This window comes from Drosophila hydei, unplaced genomic scaffold (assembly GCF_003285905.1).
Source record: "Drosophila hydei strain 15085-1641.00,03,60 unplaced genomic scaffold, DhydRS2 tig00000060-arrow-pilon, whole genome shotgun sequence".
Classification (NCBI taxonomy): domain Eukaryota; kingdom Metazoa; phylum Arthropoda; class Insecta; order Diptera; family Drosophilidae; genus Drosophila; species Drosophila hydei.
Genome location: NW_022045656.1, coordinates 3,957,703 through 3,972,572, shown reverse-complemented (window position 1 = coordinate 3,972,572; position 14,870 = coordinate 3,957,703). Strand labels below are relative to the sequence as shown.

The 14,870-nt window shown below is 35.4% G+C and overlaps 5 protein-coding genes across 8 annotated transcripts in view; 4 read left to right on the top strand and 1 right to left on the bottom strand.

Moving 5' to 3' along the window:
• The first annotated feature begins 129 nt into the window (after window positions 1-129).
• LOC111593612 (invertebrate-type lysozyme 3) lies at window positions 130-3,669 on the top strand. Its single transcript, XM_023306482.1, has 3 exons — window positions 130-336; window positions 2,619-2,789; window positions 3,321-3,669. Exons 1-3 carry the CDS (start codon window positions 255-257, stop codon window positions 3,551-3,553), a joined length of 486 nt encoding a protein of 161 aa, XP_023162250.1. The 5' UTR covers window positions 130-254; the 3' UTR covers window positions 3,554-3,669.
• Window positions 3,670-4,354: 685 nt separating this feature from the next.
• LOC111593971 (invertebrate-type lysozyme 3) lies at window positions 4,355-5,144 on the top strand. The gene is made up of 2 exons (XM_023307065.2): window positions 4,355-4,486; window positions 4,555-5,144. The coding sequence occupies exons 1-2, from the start codon at window positions 4,417-4,419 to the stop codon at window positions 4,968-4,970; spliced, it is 486 nt and encodes a 161-aa protein (XP_023162833.2). The 5' UTR covers window positions 4,355-4,416; the 3' UTR covers window positions 4,971-5,144.
• A 764-nt stretch (window positions 5,145-5,908) lies between these two features.
• On the top strand, window positions 5,909-6,541 carry LOC111594097 (lysozyme-like). Its single transcript, XM_023307253.2, has 2 exons — window positions 5,909-6,218; window positions 6,293-6,541. The coding sequence occupies exons 1-2, from the start codon at window positions 5,972-5,974 to the stop codon at window positions 6,532-6,534; spliced, it is 489 nt and encodes a 162-aa protein (XP_023163021.2). The 5' UTR covers window positions 5,909-5,971; the 3' UTR covers window positions 6,535-6,541.
• Window positions 6,542-6,708: 167 nt separating this feature from the next.
• Window positions 6,709-8,262, top strand: LOC111594000 (lysozyme 3-like). The gene is made up of 3 exons (XM_023307097.2): window positions 6,709-6,861; window positions 7,617-7,793; window positions 7,897-8,262. Exons 1-3 carry the CDS (start codon window positions 6,774-6,776, stop codon window positions 8,136-8,138), a joined length of 507 nt encoding a protein of 168 aa, XP_023162865.2. The 5' UTR covers window positions 6,709-6,773; the 3' UTR covers window positions 8,139-8,262.
• Window positions 8,263-8,874: 612 nt separating this feature from the next.
• Window positions 8,875-14,870, bottom strand: part of LOC111594341 (serine/arginine repetitive matrix protein 1) — a 29,864-nt gene continuing 23,868 nt past the window's right edge. For 3 of the 4 annotated variants that reach the window (XM_023307593.2, XM_023307602.2, XM_023307610.2), the window contains exons 3-6: window positions 10,764-11,797; window positions 10,287-10,696; window positions 10,123-10,214; window positions 8,875-9,179 (exon numbers count right to left, since the gene is read on the bottom strand). In XM_023307593.2, coding sequence (XP_023163361.1) covers window positions 9,054-9,179; window positions 10,123-10,214; window positions 10,287-10,696; window positions 10,764-11,797 — 1,662 coding nt within the window. In that variant the 3' untranslated portion in view covers window positions 8,875-9,053. The remainder of the gene's footprint in view (window positions 9,180-10,122; window positions 10,215-10,286; window positions 10,697-10,763; window positions 11,798-14,870) is intronic. The other variant, XM_023307617.2, reaches the window with a different exon arrangement.

Here is a 14,870-nt window from a genome sequence, read left to right as displayed (position 1 = left end):
CCCTTTCTCACAGACACATAAAAGCTGTTTTTCAGTTACGATTTTAAGTTCGTGCTTAAAGTCTTTTGTTTAGAGCAAAAGCTTTTTCAAGTAGTTGAACAAAAGAGCGCAGTCCGCACGTTTGGCAGCTCAGTCAAACGAGAAACGCGTCAGCGTGCGGTTCTACTAGAAGAGCGAAGTTTACGAATTTGTTTACAATTTAAATATTCACAAGAACATCAATTTTTTCGGGCAGTAAAAAATACACATTTACAATGGCTGCAAACAAGTTGTGCTGCACTCTGGCTATCGGAGCTCTACTGTGCCTCGGCTTTGCCGCTTTGATACAAGCCCAGGGTAAGTGAAACAGAGTAGACTATATTTAATATATTATTTGTTTTGTTATTTTTGTTTGACAAATTCCGTCACATATGCATATGTATTTCAAATGCGTGTTGGAAATACCTGTACACAGGTATCGTGCATTTCATTAACATTAATTAGCAATCTTATACATACAAAATTCTGTTGCTTTTCGGGCAATACTTAACAAAACGCATATATTTATCTATATGCGTTAGGTGATAATCCGCTTGAAGCTATATAAGTGATGTACATTGAATGCAACTGCGATCAGGGGTATTGACAGACGCTTCCAATTACTTTGGCATTGCTAACTACTTCCGATTATTCAAATTGAACTAATGAAACGGAATTAAATTGAATTGAAATTGCACAACTGCATTGATTGATGGTTTAAAGAGTTAAATTTATTATATTTTATAAAGATGAAATGTTTAAGGCTTTTGCAAATAGTTATTGTATAGTGTATGCAATATATAAATATATATATATATATATATATAAATATATATATATATATATATATATAAATATATATATATATATAATATATATAATATATATATAGAAATTATATGCACATATTAAAATTTCCCCGTTTTATTACACATCTTTACGAACAGTTTTTTTTTGACATCCATTGTTCTTGTCGGATCCGGGAAAAGTTTACCTCTTTGTTGTGACATTTTTTCATGCACTCGTAATTGTTTCTATCTTTGATTTCTACAGTTAATATCTAAGTAATTATATGATAATTATAAACGTGTTCATTTAATTAAAACTAATATAAAATGAAAGACGTGAATACTATCTGACAAATTTTGAAATAAATGAATATAGATCCGGCAAACCATATTCAAATTTTGACCCAAATTAGTAACTTTTAGGGTTATTTCAAAGAGTGCATTGAACCCGAACTCAGATAGTTTTGAAGCGTGTCAGTGCAAAAATTGTGAAGCTGTTTTGAGGCATTGTAAAAATGAATGAAAACTAAAATTGAATTCAAAATATTACTCTTCATTCGCAGGGAATTTATTTTACTGCTTTGTTTCATGTTGGGTGATTAAATTCAATTCTGCGGAACTGTGTAATTAAATGAAGTATTAACTCCAATCTTAAATAAATTAAATAATTTATGTAATTACAATTTAAAGACAAATAAATTGTATTTAAGGAAAATTAATATGCTTTTCGTGGTATTAAACATTTTTCCAATAAAAAAAAGATTTTGAGGAACTGCTCAATTATATTAATTACGTTTTTCAAGCAGCAGAAGCCAACTTATTTAAGGCACTATTAAAAATATATCAAGATGAAATAATTCAAAATAATTTGAACAAATTGATATTAATTTTAATTTAATAGATGATAGATATTAATTTGAGGAACTGTTTGATCTTTAGCAGTAGTCTTAATTCAAACTAAAGATAATTTATTAAGAAACTTTTATCTTGTATATTATATCTATATCAGATTAAGTATTTTTTTCAATTGGTCATACAATTTCTGCAAGGTTTTTAAAGTATTTTACGAGGTACTATAAATCATCAGGAGACATATGTACATATTAGCAATAAGTGGCGAGAGCTCATGCATACAAAATAAGTAAAAAATGGAGATCAATTTTCGCACTTGACAAGCAACATCTGCCAGGCGAAAACCTTGGACAACCCACCAAAAAATTAAAAAAAAAATAACAAAAACCTGGGAAATAAAAGAATTTTGCTTGAAACGTGCTTCTTGATAAGGTAAATTGACTCATACGCCCAGTTCAAAAATTGTAGTTAAAAAGAACAAAACGAAAAGAAGACAATGTAGTCTTGAAGTCTCGATGCTGCCATTGAAAGTTGCAAAACTAGTTCGGCAATGGCTGGCAGAGAGGTAGGTATATACAGCATCCAACGGAACGTCAGGTTCATGGGCGTACGATGTGTATTATTATTAATATTTTTTCTGACACATATATATTTGTATACAAATATACATATAAAAATTGGATATACATTTTATTAACTTGACTTACAGTTTACATATATTTATTTGATTACCAAATCTCAGAATATATAACGATGACATCTCTGAGCAAAAATGTGTACAGATTAAAAAAACAAAGTCAAAACAAAATTTCCAGTTTTTTATTGAGACTCGAAAGCTTCTTACGTTAATCGCAAATACTGAATTTATAGATCATTTACTGCTTATCAGCTAAAAGTCGTATAATCACTATACCCTTTGCACCCTTGCTCCATTAATATTTATATTTTTATATATTTTAGACAAGCCCGTCACTGATGTGTGCTTGGGCTGCATCTGCGAGGCCATTAGCGGCTGCAATCAGACTCGTTTTTGTGGCGCCGGCGTCTGCGGACTGTTTCGCATCACCTGGGCCTATTGGGCGGATGGCGGCAAGCTGACCCTGGCCAACGAGAGTCCCCAGTCAGAAGATGGTAAGTAACACACAGATCTACACAGTCAAGTTACATTTAGCAGAGCAGTTGGAATTTGTTTTCCTAATAATAATATTAGTTTATTTGCTTTGCGAAATGTTTTTTTGAATTTTTAATTCTAGTTTTACACTATAGAACAAATCAACAAAGTAATTATATGCAGATTCATATTGCCTGATTACACTATGCAAAGAAATAGATTTTTTTTGTTCTTTTCATTTAATTTTTAATTTAGCTTTCTACTTTTTTGATACTTGATAACAAGTCTAGTATTTATTTGAATAGTAAGAAAATTCAAACTTTTATTAGTTTTTATTTTTAACAAAAATGTTTTTGTTTTAATTTTTGTTTAATTAGTCTAATAATTCATAAAGGCATTAGTTTACATCTTAATAATATAATATAATAATATATATAGATATAATCTATACATAGATTTTAAAGTTAGCTGCTAAATAAATAAATAATAACTAAATATGTTTTAGTTGATCCATGTTAACCATTGTTGAACTCACTTCTCGCCTCTTTTAGCCTTTGCCAACTGCGTGAACGATCCGTACTGTGCAGCTAATACCATACAGAACTATATGACAAAGTTTGGACAAGATTGCAATGGAGATGGAGGCATTGATTGCTACGATTATGCGGCTATCCACAAGCTAGGCGGCTATGGCTGCAAGGGCGAACTGAGCTATCAATATCAGAGTGCGCTGGACAAGTGCTTGACCACCTTCTCGCCCCTCGATGTGCGCACATCGGGATAAGCTATATACACATATGATCTACGACAGTATGTTTTAATTATTTATATGCAGAGCTACAAATTGGAATTTGTATATTTAATCACTTTGAATTGTGCAAATACCCTTTGAAAAGTACAGCCAACTTTTTAAAATGAATAAAATAAAAAAAAAAAAAACAAAAATAAATTTGAAAAAGATTTGATTGATTCGAGAGGGGTCAGATATATATATCTGAAAAAGCTACTAAATTATAAGAGGGATATTTAGTAATTATATATATATCTTGATAAAATTGGAAAACTTCAGTTTATCGAGTGCTTGTGGTCCTATCTAGTATAAAGTATAAATACTATAAATAATTGTCGTTTCATTGTTCATACCTCACATGTATCTTATACATAAGATACATAAACATTATGCATTAGCTGATGTACCTTACAATAAGCTGCATGAGCGTGTAGCAGGGAGAGCTTTAAGTTATAATAAGTAACGACTTAAGCTTAGTCTCTTGGTTGGTTTGAAACTTCACTTACTTATTATAATGTGTACGACGCGTGCGCTTTTTTGCAAGCAGCTTTTACGGAGAGTGCACGACTATGAGATACCCATGATTTTCCTCTGTAGCATTTCTCTGTGATGCACGCTGTAGAGCAACTGCTTAATGGTATCTAACAGAAAAAGCTTACTACTGGGGTATACTATTAGAACTACGGCCGTATTTTTTCACATAGCTGACTGATCTGTTCTACTATCTAAATGAGCCCTAAAACCGGTATTCTTGAGTGTTTATTGGCTCTGTACGAGCAAGTATTTCAAGCTAGTTTCATTAACTGCTCAGATGCTGAACAGTTTGAACGTGAATCCGGCTTATCATATACTATATAATGCAAATCTTATGGAACATTGGCCTGTGTTTTGTCTGTCTGCTCTGCCCAAGCCTGGTGCGTGCGCAGGGTAAGTTCCGATTGGTATAAGATCTATTTATTTTATATATTCTATATTATATAACCTAACTGTGCAAGGTCACGTGCTGGATAAGCCTGTTACGGAGCTGTGCCTCAATTGCCTTTGCGAGGCAATCTCTGGCTGCAATGGGACCGCCGTCTGCACCAACCCAGATAAGGGCACCTGCGGCATCTTCCGCATTACTTGGGCCTATTGGGTGGATGCGGGCAAATTGACCACAAATGGTGATGAGCCCGACTCGGAAGATGCCTTCATCAACTGTGCGAACGATCCGCGCTGCGCCGCCGACAGCGTGCAGAACTATATGAAGAAATTCAATCAGGATTGCAACGATGATGGGGAAATGGACTGTCACGATTATGCCAGAATTCACAAATTGGGCGCATATGGCTGTCATGGCGAAATGCCATATAAATTTCAGAGTACCTTCGATGACTGCATTGAGAACTATGAGCTACAGGGTTTTGAGTAAAATCTAAGGAAGGATAACCATTGAGAAAAAGCTGATAAAAAGCTTATACATATATATGATTAGGATATACTTCTTTAAAGTAAGCTTGATTTTATATTGCAACTATAATCTGAATATATAATATAATTTCTGGGGAATTTTTTTTAGAATTGTGAAAGCCAAGTTAATTAATAAAGATTCCACATATAACCTATATATATGTATTATATAATATAACATATATATATGTAAATGAACTCAGTATTTATAAAGATGTAAAACAAGTTTCTTTATCTTTTGGAAATATCCTAAGAAAATTATTTGAAAATTGTGAAAATAGTATATAATGTCATATCATAGTATTGGGATCGTAGACGTTAAAAATGAATTAAAGATTAATTTAATTTTGAATACTATTTCTCATTTACAAAGATCATCTTTGACGATAATGAAGAATTTAAGAGCATCTCGTACGTCAAACACAGTATAGGTACATAATAAAAACCAGTATTTATTTGTAAAGAGACTGTTTCTATAAGATAGGAATTTAAAATAAAGATGTCGAACTTCGCAGGGACGATCAGTGCAGTGTGTTGTATCTCATTACACTATATTAATGTGGAAAGAGACAATAATATAATATAAATGAATATTTCATATTTATATAAATAAATGACAGCTTTTTAAAGCATTTTTTCTCCGGGGAAGCTCTTGTATATCAATAACTAGACGTTACTTTTCTAAAACCATCTTCAGAATAATCTATATAATTATATAATGCTAAATGTGAAGGATTCCCCTAAGCCTGAACAATTATTGAGCTCAATGAAATAGAAGACTTGTCACTTAATGTGGGTTGGATCATTAAACTGTATTCGCGTAGTGTGTAATTTCCTGAACTGTAGTATATAGACTCTATTTAATAGCTGCAACAAATGACTATCTATATAAATATCAACAACCAACAGTAGGAACTGTTCAGTAGCTCGGCAACATTTGAATCAATCGAAACGGAAACTAAAATGTTTACAACTAAAAACTTGATGTATTTGTCTGTATTACTCATTGCGGGCGTGGCTGCAGTTAAGGCAGAGCAGAAGCGTCCCATCACAGAGACGTGTCTAGTTTGCATGTGCGAGGCATTAAGTGGCTGCAATGCAACAGCTGTGTGCGTCAATGGGGCATGTGGCATCTTTCGCATTACGTGGGATCAGTGGGTCGACTCGGGTCGGTTGACGGTCAATGGAGAGCCGTCCCAATTGGAAAACTGTGAGTAGTATTATGTTTTATAAAGACAGAGAGAGAATGCGCTTATCTGTATTCTAATCAAATCCATTGTTTAGCGTTTACGAATTGCGCCAATGACCCGCACTGCGCGGCAGATAGCCTGCAAAACTATATGGTCAAATATGGACAAGATTGCAATGGAGATCAGCAGGAAAATTGTCTCGACTATGGCGCCATACACTATATGGGTCCCTTCAATTGTCAAGCCGATATGCCATACACTTTTGAGAGCATATTCAAAAAGTGTCTGAAGCGTGCCGAGATGCAACAACAGCAACAGCAATCAATTAATACCTGAATTGATTAATTTTTTAATTGATTCTATTTATTGTAGAAAAGTTAACTTAATTATTAAGTAATATATAGTATAAGGGTTTTCCAGCTAATAAAACACAATTGTCATAAGAAAACTGAATTTAGCATTTGCTTGATCTTATTTTTATGGCTTTACTTCCATTTCGCGATACTCAGTCGTGCGCTAAGCGTGGCAACGCCAACAGCTCGGATAGAAACTGAATAATTGTCAAGCAATTAAAAATGTTAAGCAATCGCATTTTCTTGTTGTTCAGTGTTTTTTCAGTGTGGGCTTTATTTTCTATAAGGCACATTGGTGCTGATAAAGAAGGTAAGGCATCTAAAATAAATTTAAAAATGATTTGAATCATTAAAAGACAGTTGAGATTCAGTTTGGAATGAGCTTGAGCATTGATGCTACAAAGATAAGGATAGATAAAATAAAATAATTAATAATAATTATTAAATAATTATAATAAATATTTTAAAAAAATTATAAGTGTAATAATTACTTTGATAATTAAATACATTAACCATTTAGTCTGGAGTGTGCTCGACAGAATAAAAAATGATAATTATGATAATAAATAATATAAAAAAAAATGATAAATGTGATAATGACTTTAATAATTATATTACCATAAATAATTGATGAGCAGTCTTCAGTCCTTAATTAAATAATCAGGCTTCTGGTTCGAATCCCAGGCTATTGTGTGGATGCGAATGTCGAAGCTTCAAGCTGCATGTGTTACTTCAGAAATGGTTAAATTGATCGATTCTAAAATCTATCTTATACTTGTTATATATATTCGTAAAAAATGAAATCTTTAACTTTAGTGTATTTAAAATGAATCTAGAGACATTTATTATCCTGATTAAACAATCATTTAAGTTTTTAAAATTAATTCCGATGCCTTTCGTAGCACTGTGCAACAGCAGTGTCAGATAATTGTTGCTCATATATTGAATACGTATAATAATGTAAACCGGCTTTGCCGATACTGGATGTATTTCCATTGAATACAAGCGACTAATATGCTAAGCAGCTCTTATTAAATGACACTTCCCCCACTTACCCCGTCACAGTTGTAAATAAGCCCGTCACGGAAGACTGCTTGGAATGTTTATGCGAGGCGATGAGCGGATGCAATGCAACAAAGATCTGTGTGAATGGAGCCTGTGGTATCTTTCGCATCACCTGGACCTACTGGAGGGCTGGAGGCTCATTAGCAGTGCCCAGCATGGATGCGGTGGATGGCGATGGTGGGCATATACATACATATATATATATATATATATATTTATATATATATATATATATGAATGGCAGCTCACATAACTGAAGTAAAGTCTTCCTCTCTGTTAGCCTTCACGGACTGCGTCAATGATCCACACTGTGCGGCAGACACCATACAGAACTATATGTATAAGAACGCTCAGGACTGCAATGGAGACAATGTGATCAACTGTAAGGACTACGGAGCCATACACAAGATGGGCAATCTGCAGTGCCAACGCGATTTGCCAGCCATATTCGGCAGGATCTTCTTCAAGTGCCTGGAAAGAAAAGAGCGCGAGACCCCAGAAGGCAAGAACAAGTCTAACTAAATAACTTTTGTCTTTATTTGGGTTTGTTTTTCGAAAACAATTAGTAATATACATTGCTTATGTTTTGCCATTTGAACAGTTTCCAATATATGGGGCATAGAATCTATAGAACTATGGTCATAGTACACAGTAACATATATATGTATATATATATATATATATATATATATATATATATTAGTTGGTAGTATATATAATATGCAAAACTACTTTAGAATTTTTTTCAACACGTTCAAATTTGGTTAACGTTCGCTAAATATTTGTTTTTCTTATAGGGATTCAAAAGATTTCTTAAGTTAACTTTATTTTCAAATATTTATTCATCATTTCTTTTTTTTTGTTGTTTACTTTTGCTTTAGCTACGCTTTCGCATTTGGTATTAAAATCTATTAGGCGTAGAATTGAAGTTGAAAATTTTCTTTTGTTTTTCATTCAAATTTTTTAATTGTTTAAATTGTTTGGAACAACCTTTTCAACTTATGAGACAGATGAGTTTGTTAGGCTTGACTGAAAAATAAAAACACAAAATCTAAAAGGAGAATTCTAGAATATGGATCTATTTTCTTAACTTTTTCGTATGCTCTGTGGCTAAGGCAGAGTTACAAAAGTTATTTTTTTTTAATATAAAATAAGAATGAAAAAATAAATAAATAAATATAACTACAACAAAAAAATTGTTCTGCACTAAAAACAATTTTTTGTGTGACGAGTTTCGCTTTGTTTTTCTTTTCCTTTTTTGTGTCATAAAATTAGTTTTGTTTTGTACATAGCACTAAAGTAAATAAATACCCTATAAATACAATCAAGCTCGTTTGTATGGAATGTGTGGGTGTCTGTATGTGTATTATGTCTGATATAATACAGTTTCCATTTATCGTTTGTAATTTCAACATTAGCTTTGCACGTTAATTAACTTTATTTCTTATTATTGCCATCGTTTGCCAATAATAGCTCCTTGGCCTCCTTTTTGCCCCGTTTCTTTTCCTCCTTGGCATGCAGCTTGGCCAGGCGCTCCTCCTCCTTGGCCAGTCGCTTCTCCTCCTGCCATGAAATTAAATGCATAAAATGAGTTATAATAACCCGTTATATAAGCAGGAAACTTTATAACATTATGCTTCTAATTAGTGTGGCGAAAGTGTTTAGGTCGATAGGGTATATGCGCTCCATATTTTTAATTATTTATACTTACTGTATTTATACAAGACTGCAAGACTATTGCCCACGCTATGTATTACAAAATATTCTATAAAACTGCATTGCAGGTGTAACTAAAAACATCATCATCATTGCAGCATCGTATATAGTATTTATAGAGTATCTGCTAATCTATCATCATATATTTTAATATTAATGATTCCATTTATTCATCAATTAAATATTTTGATATATTAATATTAAATTATTTTTGCAGAGTATCTTTAAGTCTAATAGCTCCCATGTGTTCGGCCCCAAGTTATAATGTTGCTAAAAGGGTATTATCTAGCTTAACGATTCCCTCAATTTATTTCACTCTATTTAGTGTATATGTAGGCAACGAGAATCCTACGCAAAGATCATTTATAAGAGTTAAGCGGTGTTTACAGGGTATATGCTTGTGCATCAGCCTCACACTCAAACTATTTGCTTGCTCAACATGCAATAAATAGAAAGCTTAAAAAGTGCATCAACTGCTCAAAAAACTACCCAGCGCGCATTATGTGCTACTTTTTTGTTAGCAAGCGCCGCTCCCACACCCCACTCAGCACTGCTAGAGATGGGGCTTCGGTGGGGAAAAGTGGGATTGGTGAAATGCACAAAAGACGCGCTCGTCCCGCGTTTAATGAAAAAGTTTGCAGCGGAAGCAAACGAGGCCAATTACAAACAATGGCGCCCCCTGGCGGCGAAACAATAAAGCCGGCTGCTCCACAATGAGCAAGTGAAAGACTGAGAGAGGCAGAGAGAGAGAAAGAGAGAGACAGGGGAAGAGGGGGTATGAGGTACTCACCTTTCTGGCTTCCTTTTCAGCCTTCATCTTGAGCTTCTCCTCCTTCTTCTTGCGCTCCATGGATTCGTTTTTCTTGTTATCCGCTTTCTCTTCTGCAAAATTGTCAAGCGGAACTTAATTAATTTTTGCCGCCACACTGGCGCCATCTATCGCGATCAACTTACTGCTGCTGCTGCTGCTACTGCTGGAGAAGAGCGGAAAACTGCGATTGGAATCGTTTGAGTGGGGCTTGCTGCAGTTGCTGCCCGACTTGGCTGAGGAAGAAGCGCCGGCGCCGGCACCCGCTGTGCCTGCTGCTGTGGCCTTGGCGACCTGACCCTTGCTGCTGGCGGGTGGCTGTGGAGCATTCGATAGCTTCTTGTCCTTGGGCATCACGTAGGCATTTTTAGGCAGCGAGTTTTTGGCGTTGAGCGGGCAAATCTTGGCGCCTCCTGCCTTAAGCGGGGGCGGCGCTAAAGCCGAGCAGCTGAGCTGTATATTCATGGGACTAGGCCGACGAGGCGGCGGCGGTGACGTCGACTCACGCAGCAGTGGCGCCAATTCATGGCCGCTGGACTTCGTATATGAGGCATAGCTGCAAGACGAAGAGAGTAAAATGTGTTTAATTTGTTGTTTGGCAGGTGATTAAGTACGGGACGCACCGAAAGCGCGGATTGCTGACATGCACCGGCGAGGGATGTGGCACTTTGGCTGGACTGCGAAACTCCTTGATGGGTGGCAGTCGATTCTGCAGATCTAGCATGCGGCTCTTTACATGCCGCCTGCCTGGATAGGTGTGTGTGGGCGTGGGTGTCATGCAGCCGCTGCCACTGCCACTGCTACTGCTTGATGAAGATGTAGAGGCAGAGTTGCTGAGCGTATGCAGTGGCTTGCGCGGCACAGCACCCGAGCAGCCACTGGGACAGCCGCCGTGATGCGAGTGATGAACGCCCGAGTCGCGAGGCGATAGCGAGCCCACACTAGAGCAAGAGGATGAGCCTGAAGGTGAAATCACCTGATGTTGATGATGATGCTGCTGATGGTGATGGTGTGTGTTGGGTGATGGCGGCGCCAAGTGATGAGTACTTATGTGCGCCAACGCCGCCGGCGAGGCTGGCGAGCAGGCGCCGCTGCTCGATATGGAAGACGTCTTGGAGTAGTGTGAGTAGCCCGATAACGTAGAGCCCGCCGAGCCTGTCGAGCTCATTGAGTACAAGCTATCCGATTGCGAGACACGTCCATGAGCGCCACGTGGCGCTCCATACTGATGATGATGGTGTCGTCCCCCAGCCGCCGTGTGCAGCGTGGGCTGATGGAACGCGTGATGCTCGCTGTGCGCATCGTTCATCGAATAGGAGCTGGCAGAGGCGACGACGCCGCCCGCATGCACGCCCGCCGAGGCCCAGCTCTTGGCACCCATGGAATAGCTGCTGGCCGATTCCTGTATGCGCCAGCTGCCCGACGATGAGGTCAGCCGATTTACACGCGCTCGACAGATCACGCAGCGCAGCGGCAGCAAACGCTGTGCCACGGCACTTTGTATGGTCTTCACAAAGCAGCGACGGCAGACGACGCGATGGCCACAGGGCGAGGTCTGCATTGTGGCGCGCGCATTGATGCATATCACGCATTCATCTTCCTGCGAGGTTGGCGGATCCGGTTCGCTCTCTTCCTCCAACTTGCTCAGCAGTTTGTCCTACAAAAAAGTGCACATATTTTGTAAATATTATCTTCTTGTTTATACAAAACATTTTTACGTTTTGCCTAAAAGTATGCTACACTTTTGCCATCAACACATGAAATCGAGACAATGATAAAATAGTAGAATAAATATATTTCCATGTCAGTTTTGACATATTTATGGATGTTTGACGACCTAACTTTGACTTCTACAGAATCAGTTGCTAGAGAAGCCATTTCGTATTAATTTCTCAAATGACTGTTGCGTAGTATTCATTAAAAGGAAAATTTTATAGCTTGAAATAAAAAAAAAGTATTCGGTTAGAAATAAGTTAAGGTTTTAGTTTTAGTTCTTCATATGATTTTCTTATGTTCTACTCTTAATAAATTTTTGTTATGTGAAAACATATCTGGTTGTATCATAGATTCTTTTTTATGTAAGAGCCAAAATAAATATGTCAAGTTTCCCTGCCTATAAATAATATTCAAAGTAAATTACAGCAGCGATAAATCGCTTTTTGTCACATTAAACCTATTATCTTTTTTTTTTCATTTAGTAAGATTATAAATATGCTATTAGCGGTGGTAAGTTTTTCCTTTTGCACATAAATAAATACAATTAAAATAGATTTTTATTTTCATTACAATTTACAGTTGCTTAACTCTAAATTATGTCACACTCTGGTCAAGGCTACTGCCGGAAGGCATTTGACACACCTGTAAACTAAATCACAGCATTCATTGGGGGCAATATATCTGAAATTTAATTTTTTATTGTTCAAACTACGCATTGACTAACTGTATTTATATGATATCCAAATCTCAGTGATTCGGATCAATAATTAAATTAACTAAATTGGCCAATGACGCAGTTCGATTTTTGCTCTTGTTGTCTTCTATCTTTAAGCTTTTATCTTTGGGGTGGGAGTTTGACCTCAGGCTGGATTATTATGCATAAATCGTATATTATACATATTTATACTTAAGAATTGTTAAATTTCGCATTGTTAATTTTCGTTTTTTGTTGTTTTTTGATTGCATTTTTTTCTTGCTGTTTGTTTTCATTAATTTTGTGAGTCAGCAAATATTTTGATAGCTTGAGTGCGAAATGGGGTATAATGCTTATAAGGAGCTATATGTAACATCGAAAGAGTAAGTACTAGAATAAATATATAGAGTAATATTTATTGATATAAGGAAATGGGTTGACTTAGTTATATTTGTAGATTTGTACCTTCAAAAATCTTATGAGATGAGAAGCTTATTTTCTATAAATTTTTATGTGGCCATGAAACGTATGAATAGTGATAGTAAACTTATTAATAAACTAAAGTTATTTTATTATTTCTCCCAGGTCAGACATTAAATATTAACTGCAAAATCTCAAATAGTACTTATTCATGTGTAAAACACAATATATTATTATTTCAAAAATTTCCTGAGCGAACAATACACTATATTTATAAATAGGGAACACAACAGAGTGACATTGATATATCTTTAAGATCTAGTTTCAATGCTTAAATAGGTCTTAGTATAAGCGGATTTCTCAATTTGTATATATGCATAAAGTAAGTATAAAAATGCGCATATTTGGTTTACTATGATCGATACAGTAGGGATGTGCTTTGACTTGTATAGGCAGTAGGCAGTATAATATAATATTTTATCAACGTAATATTATATATATATAGATATAGACAGTGCGTGCATTAACTAATATATTTATTATTCAGGCGAGTTACTGGTTATAATAAGAAAACATTTTATATCTCATATTGGCTTATACATATATACATATTTTATAGCAAATTGTATAGACTATGAATTTTTATAGTATATATGTAAAAACTATTAATACAATTGTGAAGTCGTAAACATATTATATAATTTTTACTCAAATTATATTATATTTTATGACGACATATAAATATCTATATTCAATTCATTTCTTTTTATATTTTAGATAAATATATATATATAAATAATTATAATTAATTTCTGTTAAGATTAAGTGGCCTAAGAGTATTTCATATAAATAAATAATTACAAAAAACTTAAAAAAAAATAATATTTATTTAATAATATTATAACAATATAATAATATATATAATATAATATATTATAATAATATACTATAATATTTCATCCGACTTAGGCTGCGTCCCTCAAAAGATTTATACCTAGTTTGATTTTTGATACAGAAAAAGTGTATTCAATCGTCGTTTATTCAGTTTCATGTGCATTTTTTGTCATTTGAATTGATTGTTAACAGTCAGTGGCTTATAGCTTTTGGCTGAGCGTCAGCTAGACATAACTGTTGGTTATTTTTAGCGCACTTACTGTAGTCTTACTGTAAATTTAAATAAACAATTGCAATTATCGGCGTGCAATGTACCCTTAAGCTTCTCACCTTTCAAGGCACGAGGAAGTCGTAAAAGAACAAGCATTCAGTCGAATCGGGTTTTGCAATGGGCCAGAACACGGTTAAAGCCTTGCTCTTGGGCGGCTTTCATGGCCGAAAAAGCCAAACAAGGCATTGCAATGGCCAATTAGTCAATGAATTACAAACCACAATCAATGTAAAACCTCGTGCTTCCGAATGCCAAATAGCTAATAAGCTGGTGTCAGCTGTCATAACTTATAGTCGCCAGTATTTATTTCTAGATTTCGACCCTGACTACTGGTCTTCACGGAGTCAAGCTCAGTTTCTGATTGAATCTATGCATAAATCATAGTCAGATCCGCCCGCAACTTGAGCAAAATGTTGAGCCAATTGATTAATGCAAAACTCAGCGCCTCGCTAATTGACCCACAACAAAAGCTCAGCAGCAGCCAAAAAAGAAGTAGAAGAAGAGGGCGAAGCAGCTAGAGGTTGGTCAGAACCGCTTTTAATATTGCTGTTGTAGTTGGTTACGGTCAACGAAAGGCGATAAGCATCATCCGCTGCGTAGACTGAGAGCATCTTATTGGCATAATGGAAACCAAAAGTCAGCATTCGGTCAAGGTGAGCCGGCTGAATGCGATACACTGGCAGAGAGACTTTAGCAAGAAGAGTAAATTTCCAATGTGAATATAATAATATTTAT